The sequence below is a fragment of the Sardina pilchardus genome, chromosome 23 (assembly GCF_963854185.1).
Source record: "Sardina pilchardus chromosome 23, fSarPil1.1, whole genome shotgun sequence".
NCBI classification, from domain to species: Eukaryota; Metazoa; Chordata; class Actinopteri; order Clupeiformes; family Clupeidae; genus Sardina; species Sardina pilchardus.
The window spans coordinates 1723998-1733832 of NC_085016.1; the positions used below are offsets into that span (position 1 = coordinate 1723998).

Below are 9835 nucleotides of genomic sequence, written 5' to 3' on the forward strand. Positions count from 1 at the left end.
ACGACCTGAGCTGTGGATACTACTCAGGTGGAGAGGAGACCTGTCGTACTCAACACACAACACACACACAACACACACACCTTTTTGAGAGTGTTGTGTTACATTTTCAGTTATGTTTTTTTTTTTAAATCTTTAATTGTGTATAGTATCTGCTTTAAGAGAGTGTGAATAATATTGACCGAATAATCCGAAGAGGGCGGGAACGGGTTTAGTCACAAATTCAACGTCCTGCCTTCCCCGCGTGTAGGCTTGTGCGAAAAGCCAGAAGACTCAGTACAGAGGCATCATGGGACGTGTTCACAGGACAGGGGCATTATGGGACGTGTTCACAGGACAGGGGCATTATGGGACGTGTTCACAGGACAGGGGCGTCATGGGGACCACAGAACAGGGGCATTATGGGAAGTGTTCACAGGACAGGGGCATTATGGGATGTGTTCACAGAACAGGGGCATTATGGGACACGTGTTCACAGTGCCGTAGAGCTGCCCCCACTCTCCGCTTGGCCCGTCTGTCCTAATGGCGAGGGCTTGTCCCAGCTGGACGCTGGGTGGTCGAGGGCGGCCGGAGCGCTGGGAGGAGGAAGCTATGTGGGTAATTGCAGGCGCTTCTGGTTTGTGGAGCTGTAAATACACGCAGGCGAGTTAACGGCGCCCCTCCCCCCCCCACCGGGGCCGCCCCGGCCCTGTGATCTCACAGCTCACCTGCTGGAGAACCTGACCTTCGCTGACCAGGCCGCTGTGGCCAGCTGTAATTGACGAGGAGCACACCTGGGCTCACCTGGTTGGGCCTCCGTGTGCAAAACCGTCTGTCTCTTCCCCACTACAGAAGCCCCCCACCCCCCTCCTCCTCTCAGAACAACAGGGCCGCCGCCCCCCCATTAGAACAACCTTTAAGGGTACTTAGAGACGTAACGCGTTTGGTGATCCTACCCACTCTGATCTGGTAAAAAAAGGTTGAATATGACAATTCAGTCTGAGCTGTTCCATGCTGAATTACTGAAAAACAATATGTGTACCTGCTTTAGATTTTGTTATTTATTACTATTTGTATTTTGGCTTATTTTGTGTCAGTACATATAATCTATCTGTCCAATAAGATCTGCCCAGCGAGCAGGATTACGTTGTTATCTTGAAGTTCTCACAGTATCAGACACCAGTTTCACAACGTCAAATGTTCTGACACCGTTGTGAGAAGATTCTATAATTATGCAGATGTTCTACAACTGTCCAAGTCAGTGTTGAATGTAATGTTACATAAACGGCAGGAACACATTTAGCTGCACTGCAGGAAGGCAACAATAAACTGGACAAGTTTTGAGAATACACAACTGGGTATTGTTTCAACGTAGCGTATTGACCTCGTGGCCTCTGTGCAGGGAGGATGAATAAGCACAATGAGATCAGGAGCCTCTGAAACATACTGTATATACCTCCGGTCATGAGGAGTCTGTGACATGAATATACCTCCAGAGCGACGTCTAGCTCTTCCACAAGCACGCTCAGGCCAATCCAAACTTTTCTAATATGTCGTCCCTCGTTGGTGGAACGCACTACCTGTTCCTACTACAGTAGGGACATCCCTCGCCATCTTCAAAAAATGTCTGAAAACCCAGCTCTTCAGAGAACATTTCCTCTTATAGCACTACTACAGACAATTGCACTCATTGATGCACTTACACTCACTGATGCACTTATTGTGGTTTTTAATTGTTAGAATTGCTCTTAAAAAGCTTTAAATGTTTTTACCATGTTGTAAGTCGCTTTGGTTAAAAAGCGTCAGCCAAATGTAATGTAATGTAATTTAATCTAATGTCATGAGACTCTCCTGAGGCTGGAGAGGAGGCGTCTGCCCAGCTAGGAGGGTGCAGATCACTGTGCTTGTCCCCACTAGACAACATCCATATGCAGGGAGGAAGAGGAAGAGGAGCCTCGTGGGGAGGAAGAGGAAGAGGAAGAGTTGCCTCGTGGGGAGGAAGAGGAAGAGGAAGAGTTGCCTCGTGTTGAGGAAGAGGAAGAGGAAGAGGAGCCTCGTGGGGAGGAAGAGGAAGAGGACCCTCATGGGAGACGTCGCAGGGCAAACTGATATGAAATTCAAATACCCAAGTTGTGTCTTTGAAAAAATTACCGACTGCTCCTGTCCAGAAAGCTGAGAGTTCCTGTACACTAATGGGCTCTGGCACATTGTTCCTTTACAGATACAGACACACACACACACACACACACACACACACACACACACACACACACACACACACACACATACAGATACAGTCACACACACACACACACACACACAGATACAGACACACACACAGAGAGAGAGAGAGATAGAGAGAGAGAGACACACACACACAAACAGATCAGACACACACACACACACACACGCACACACACACACATACAGACACACATACAGATACAGACAGACAGACAGACAGACAGACAGACACACACACACACACACACACACACACACACACACACACACACACACACACGCACACATATATATACAGTACACACAGAGAGAGAGAGACACACACACACACACCAGAAAAGAGTTTGTTAAATACCAAGATCTGTCAGATTAATCACTCATAATCTGATGTGCTAAAAAGTCAGACTAATTAACAAATGATTAGCAAGTGATGGTGAATTGCTGGAAATCCAGCTTATTAGCGCAGCATTAATTGCTTTGTTTTACAACACCCAGCTGGCTAATTGGTCCTTTCTTCTCTCTTTGTAATTATTCTCACATTTGAGGTAAGCATCCCTCTCCTCCCTGATACGCGTCCTGTGGGACAAGTAGTCTGTGGAACTGAAAAAAAGGTCTGAATTTGTGAAATGGTGTACGTGTATGTGTGTGTGTGTGTGTGTGTGTGTGTGTGTGTGTGTGTGTGTGAGAGAGAGAGAGACCCAGAGTAGGAAAGATACAGGGACGAATGTGTGTGCAGATTCTCATTTTGAGACAGTTTTATAAGGAGCAATAGTATGTTTCAGTTGAACAAAATGTCTAAATAAATTGTTTTTATAGTAAAAGCTAGTTGCTGGGTTTGTCATATAAACATAATTATAATTATAATTAAAAGGAGGTTTATTTGTCACATTCATATGATTACAAAAGTAAAGAATGCGGTGAAATTGTCAGTTCCTTCGCCTGTTGTGCAATTAAACAATAGATTAGCACTATACTAATGAAAATGTATATATAATATCTATATATAGTATGTTTAGATAAAGGCTTCTGCAAAATAAACATAAGCTTAAAAATGTTGATGTGTGTGGCCACGTCATTGATTGGTCAGTTGCCTCATTAGTAGTACCCCTCTGGGTCATGGTCCCTCTGATCCGGGAGCGCTGGGCTATCATGGTCCTGGCTAATTAATGAATACATGACCTCCTCTAGTTACGCTAGGGTAAGACGTAACTCAAATTACCTTTTTAAAATGGATCCTCCTGGTCTTCCCTCTGGACGGCTGTAAATGTCTCGAGCGAGGCGAGCGAGGCGAGGCAAGGCGAGGCCACCTCAGCGACGCTGCCCTGGGCCTGAGTGCGTTATGGCTCTGAGTGTGTGAGGTCACCGTGGTTACGGTAGTCCCGGGCTCTAGGAGATCAGTCAGGACCCTCGGGCCTCGGGACCCTAGCAGCAAGGAAATAAATAGTAATTGCAAAATGATGCCTATAAGGCCTGGATGTGGCTGTGTGTGTGTGTGTGTGTGTGTATTGTGTGAGTGTGTGTGTGTGTGTGAGTGTGTGTGTGTGTGTGTGTGTGTCTCTCTCTCCTTGTGTGTGTGTGTGTGTGTGTGTGTGTGCGTACATGTGTGTGTCTCTATCTCTCCCTGTGTGTGTGTGCACGCGCGTGTGTGTGTGTGTCTCTCTCTCTCCCTGTGTGTGCGTCTCTCTCTCTCTCCCCGTGTGTGTGTGTGTGTGTGTGTGTGTGAGGGTCGTCCCTTTATTTGTGGTCTACCTTTTCCCCAGTCTGTCCAAAGGGCAGGATCGTCATGACTCCCTGTCAGAAGCACAAAGGGGCAAATCTGATAGAACTAATCTGATCTGAGGGATGTGTGTGTGTGTGTGTGTGTGTGTGTGTGTGTGTGTGTGTGTGTGTGTGTGTGTGCTAACTAATCTGATCTGAGGGATGCCCCGTGCTGCTGAGGAGGGACTCACATTTATTCAGATTACTCATTAGATTTCATCGTGACAATGGGGGTAAAGTAGCATGTAATTACACGAGGTTTTCCGAGGATGGAAGTGACTAGGGACGATCTTACAACCGGAGAGCATCAGTACAAAAAGAGGACAGCTCAATCTTCAAAGGCTAAATACGTGTCTGAAACAAATAGCCTACACCGTAAACAAGTTTAACCCCACACACTCTATTATAGGCCTAGTCTTGGCCTTGAGGGCCTTCCTTGGATGACAACACACACTTATTCAATAATTACATTACATGCCAGTGTAAGCTGCAAGGAGCACCAGGTGATCAAGCACAAGGTGATTGTGTTTATTCCGCTTCGTAAACCCACCTGCCTGCCGCTGGGACCGACATGCGATGGGACCGACATGCGAAGACTGATTCGTCGCGAGATTCACTTCAGACGAGGGACTGGCGGGAAATATCTTGGGAATAGGCTACAGATAAACCAATAGAGCGCCGGCCATTACGAGACAGATCCCCCCACTGCCGGACCAGACCCACGTCGTTGTCCACAGAGGTCTTGTCGTTTAACGGCGCGGTTAAATCCTCGTCAAGAACGGTCCTGCGGGAGGAGGCCGCTCAGTCGAGAAGTGGGTCAGTCGCTTCGCGGAGCACGCGGGCTTGTTAGCGCATTACAGTAAACAGACCGCGCGACCTGGGACAAGGTGCCACACAGCAGGCCCTCTGGCGCTAATAGGCAACAATGAAAATTACACAGGCTAATTAGCACCTCCTCGGCACAAAAGACTGGCTTCGTCTTACCAAAAGCTTCATCTATGCCTTGTTCCCCTCCTCCGCTCCCCTTATTTTCTACATCATTACAGGACTGGGTAAAAAAAAACAAAAAAACCTTCCATCATTGCACGCTCGCGTGATTCCGAAGATGGTTGATAATTTGTTTCGGGATGCGCGGGCCCAGGGCGGGGGGAGGACGGTTAGGACCCTCTCCCGGGTTCACCCCGTGGAGCATGCCAACAGCCATCCTTCCCGCAATAGCCTTCATTCAAACACATCTAACGGCTCATTTCAGAAACGAATTAATTTCAAATAGTTCAAACAGTCAGTGAGTACACACAAACATGGACTTAATGAGAGCCCTGAGAAAAATAAATAGGAGCGCATATAGAGGGCCTCTCTGGTTGAGAACAGGACGCTGCTGACCCATCCCATAATCTCTGCCTTGCACATCCGATCAAGGAATCAATAACAGCAGAGAGATAATGAGCACATAGGCTGCAATTATAATGCACTCATATACCATGATGCTATGTGGAGCATATAGATCTAGCTTCAGCGTGGCAGTAATTGTGTCTGTGATGCCCTGTCAGCATATGGATCAGTACATGCTGCACAGTTTTGCATATAGCGTATAGGAGCATCAAGTAGCCTAGCACATCAAATGACATGTTTTGCGCTTTATAAATAAAGGTTACTTCACCTACATACCTTACATTATTTGTTGACATGACACATTGTAGCCTTCACATGACTTCTTGAATAAGCCCCTATTCTGCTCCACAGGCTCTGTTGCTAAAGGTTCACTCTGCGCAACCAAATGCTCCTTAAACCTTTATAGGCTGCAGTGTCAATTAAAAAAAATAAATCTGTTACAACATTACATTGACTGAATATGTTCTGTGACCTGTTCAGCTGTGTAATAAATTGAACCCAAACCTTCCCCACAAATCATCATTTCAACAACACTGATGTGTGAGAAAGGTCTAGTGGCCTCAGTTTTCATGAAGAGCGTGCATTCTGTCATGTGCAGACTCACTAAATGTACCAGTCAAGGTCCTGTGCATATGATAGAGGTTCAGAAACACTGCTGTAGACTTCATTAATTCAAAACAATGACATCCACGAAAGTTTACTCTTTGCTGTCATGGTTGGACTTCCTGTATCAAACCAACTTAACACTACCCTGGAAATGCAGAGTTCTCACGAGAGCACAATTTGTATAAATTAATCTGAAAGATTCCAGGGTCTGGTTTACTATCAGGCTAACTTAACACAGAATGTATTCTCAATGCAAAATAACGTCCGTTACACTTGGTGGTAGCCTCTCGTAATAGTAGCCTGATTGTAATGTTTTACTCCTCTCTTTGAATGGGGATTTTAGCCATAGAGATGCATGTCTGAATCTACATGAGAAATGGCATATTTATTGATCACCTGATCAAGACTCTGCTGGCATAGAAATGTAAGTAAGGATCCATGTCTCTGTAAGAGTAGACTATACCTCCACCTAAACGTCCAACTCTTGACTTGGGACTTGGTCTTTTTCTGTGTGGCCGGACGCAGTCGCAGGACCATGCAGTGCTCAGCACACACACACACACACACACACACACACACACACGGCAGGACCATGCAGTGCTCAGGGTCCTTGAGGACCAGATTGCAGAATTCGCTTCAGGGTCAGTGACATTCAGCAGGAAGCAATCAGCCTTTACCGCCTCACTCAAGACGGCGTTACATTACAGGAAAGGCCCACCTCAGATTATAAGGCACACTTTGATTTTTAGCCACGATTAAACATGAGCGAGCTGGACTGAATTGTGTTGCTGCTGCTCTGACATTTCGGCTGAGGCAAACATATCAAACACTCTTGCAGTAACGCAGTTCTTTTTTTTGGAGGTTGTGGGCAGGAGCCTGTTTATTCCCCATTGCCCTTTCAGCTCCCTGGATGGGAGATGATTGCATTCATGTTGCCCATATGATTATGATCTATGGGGCTGTTTGGGGACTCGGTAGTCGGTCAGTTGTGTCAAAGTGTTCACATGCTTTATCTACGGGAGTAAACACGTCACATGTACACACATCTAATAGCTGTCTTTATCTTTCTGTGGTTGGAGCTGCTGCTCGCTAAATGTCTAAATGTGCAATGTTATTCACACCAGTTTGGACACCAATGGAGAATTTGATCTGGACATGTTTATGATCTGGACAATTGGGCGACAATTCCAGTGTTGTTTCCTAAAGAGGTTTTATGAAGTACGGTATGCGCACACCTTATTTTATTTACTATTTTTCCAATTTTTTCCCCCTCTTTATTGTTTTTTTTTTTTTTATTATTTCTTCTTTAGTGGTGCACAATAATTGTCAGTGTTTCTTCATGTGATTACAATCTCTCTTTTATTATCTGCCCCTTGTGATTTAAATGATCCTAATATCACTCTGATTTAGGCATTCCTGTCTGTTTTTTCAATGTCAAGTGGTTTTAATTGAGTGGAGATGTTTGTCTAAACGTGAGTGAGAGATAAACACTCAGGTGAGGGTAATCAACTCTGCCCAGTCCTTGACCGTGAGGTGAAATCTGTTTTGGTCATGAGCTGCAGGAATGTTGGAAACTGAAATCAGACATGGTGAGAAATACCTATAAATGAAGATTCAGATACCACAGAAAAATGTTCTTGACTCTGCATTTGTTTATGTAGCTTTTATAGAATAAAATCAGATCAGCAAAGTATTTCTACAAGGGCTCCAACTTCAACAACATGAAAATGATATAAAGAATGTCACTAATCTTACTGTAACATGTTCTATTTGGATGCCAAATATACAGGTCTCACATCAGGAACAGAGCAGTAGTGTTTTCTTCAGTGTTTTACTGCCCTCTAGTGGCCGAATAAAGCTACTTCTCCATGATATCAAAATGGAGATCTCACCGATGGAGTAGACTCAATGGAATATCTGTATGGCAAACAATGCTTGAATGTATTCTTACGAAATGTGTTTCCATCCTTCCACACCACACTGGGCATTCTCAGAATCAAGGACATAAATCAAGTGTATCCAGAGCTGAGGTAAAACTGTTCAAAACGATCACAATGTGACAGTTCGTGAAACGAGACTAAAGGGGTGCCCCTCAACATCTCTCCTCCATCCTCCAGGCTCGGTCCTCCTGGCTCTTTCCCACTGATCTATAACTAACACTGGATAGACTATCCCATTGTTGCCGCCCCATCATTCTTTATGTAGATCAGTGAGGACGAGGACCGAGGAGGGAAGGGAGGATGTATAAAAGACCAAATGAGAGGCACCCCATGGTTTCTATTTCGTGTTCTTCTTCTTCTTTCCCTTCACGTCTTTCTTCTTCTTCTTGCCTTTCCCCTTCGCTCCTTTTCCCGCCTCGCCGTCCTCCTCGAGGCTCTTGGCCGCTCTCAGCCTCTTCTTCCCCAGCGGCGTGCGACTGTACCACGCCTGCACACACACACACACACACACACACACACACACACACACACTACGGTCAGGTGTACCAGGCCTGCAAACACACACACACACTACGGTCAGGTGTACCAGGCCTGCAAAAAGACACACACACACTACGGTCAGGTGTACCAGGCCTGCAAACACACACTACAGTCAGGTGTACCAGGCCAGCACACACACACTACGGTCAGGTGTACCAGGCCTGCAAACACACACTACGGTCAGGTGTACCAGGCCTGCAAAAAGACACACACACACTACGGTCAGGTGTACCAGGCCTGCAAACACACACTACAGTCAGGTGTACCAAGCCTGCAAACACACACACACACACACACACACACTACGGTCAGGTGTACCAGGTCTGCACACACACACACTACAGTCAGGTGTACCAAGCCTGCAAACACACACACACACACACACTACGGTCAGGTGTACCAGGTCTGCACACACACACACACTACAGTCAGGTGTACCAAGCCTGCAAACACACACACACACACACACACACTACGGTCAGGTGTACCAGGTCTGCACACACACACACTACGGTCAGGTGTACCAGGCCTGCAAATACACACACACACACACTACGGTCAGGTGTACCAGGTCTGCACACACACACACTACAGTCAGGTGTACCAAGCCTGCAAACACACACACACACACACACACTACGGTCAGGTGTACCAGGTCTGCACACACACACACACTACGGTCAGGTGTACCAGGCCTGCAAATACACACACACACACACTACGGTCAGGTGTACCAGGCCTGCAAACACACACTATGGTCAGGTGTACCAGGCCTGCAAACACACACTACGGTCAGGTGTACCAGGCCTGCAAACACACACACACACACACACTACGGTCAGGTGTACCAGGCCTGCACACACACACACTACAGTCATACAGGCCTGCAAACACACACTACGGTCAGGTGTAGCAAACACAACCAGGTCAATATGGTCAGGTCAGGTGTACCACGAGCACGTTAAACCACGGTCAGGTCATGTGTTTGGTCATTGGTTTACATTTCCATTATTTCCATTATATAGCAGATGCTATTAGCCAAAGCAACTCACAAGCATTTGGAATAAAGGAGGTGCTACAGGTGGACTTACTTAGTAAAAACCAATGTGTTGAAAACAACACAACTTGCGATCTTTTTTTTTTATATAACACATTTCTGTGTCCAGATAGGGACAACACGGTCTGTGTTGTTTCCAAGAGTTTTAAGAGCGAAGATATCTGCAACAGGTTGGTCAAAATCATGACATATAATTTTTTATTTTAATACTGATGTAAATGTTTGGGTTTGGATGCAGTATTGTAGTATTTAATACTGATGTAAATGTTTGGGTTTGGGTGCAGTATTGCAGTATTGTAGTATTTAATACTGATGTAAATGT

At 45.8% G+C, this 9835-nt stretch overlaps 1 protein-coding gene across 3 annotated transcripts in view; it reads right to left on the bottom strand.

Annotated features, from left to right (window-relative positions):
* Positions 1 to 7638: 7638 nt before the first annotated feature.
* The window catches only part of iqca1 (IQ motif containing with AAA domain 1), a 53106-nt gene continuing 50909 nt past the window's right edge, over positions 7639 to 9835 (bottom strand). For all 3 annotated transcript variants that reach the window (XM_062527659.1, XM_062527658.1, XM_062527660.1), the window contains exon 19: positions 7639 to 8403. In XM_062527659.1, the coding sequence (XP_062383643.1) occupies positions 8254 to 8403 (150 nt within the window). In that variant the 3' untranslated portion in view covers positions 7639 to 8253. The remainder of the gene's footprint in view (positions 8404 to 9835) is intronic.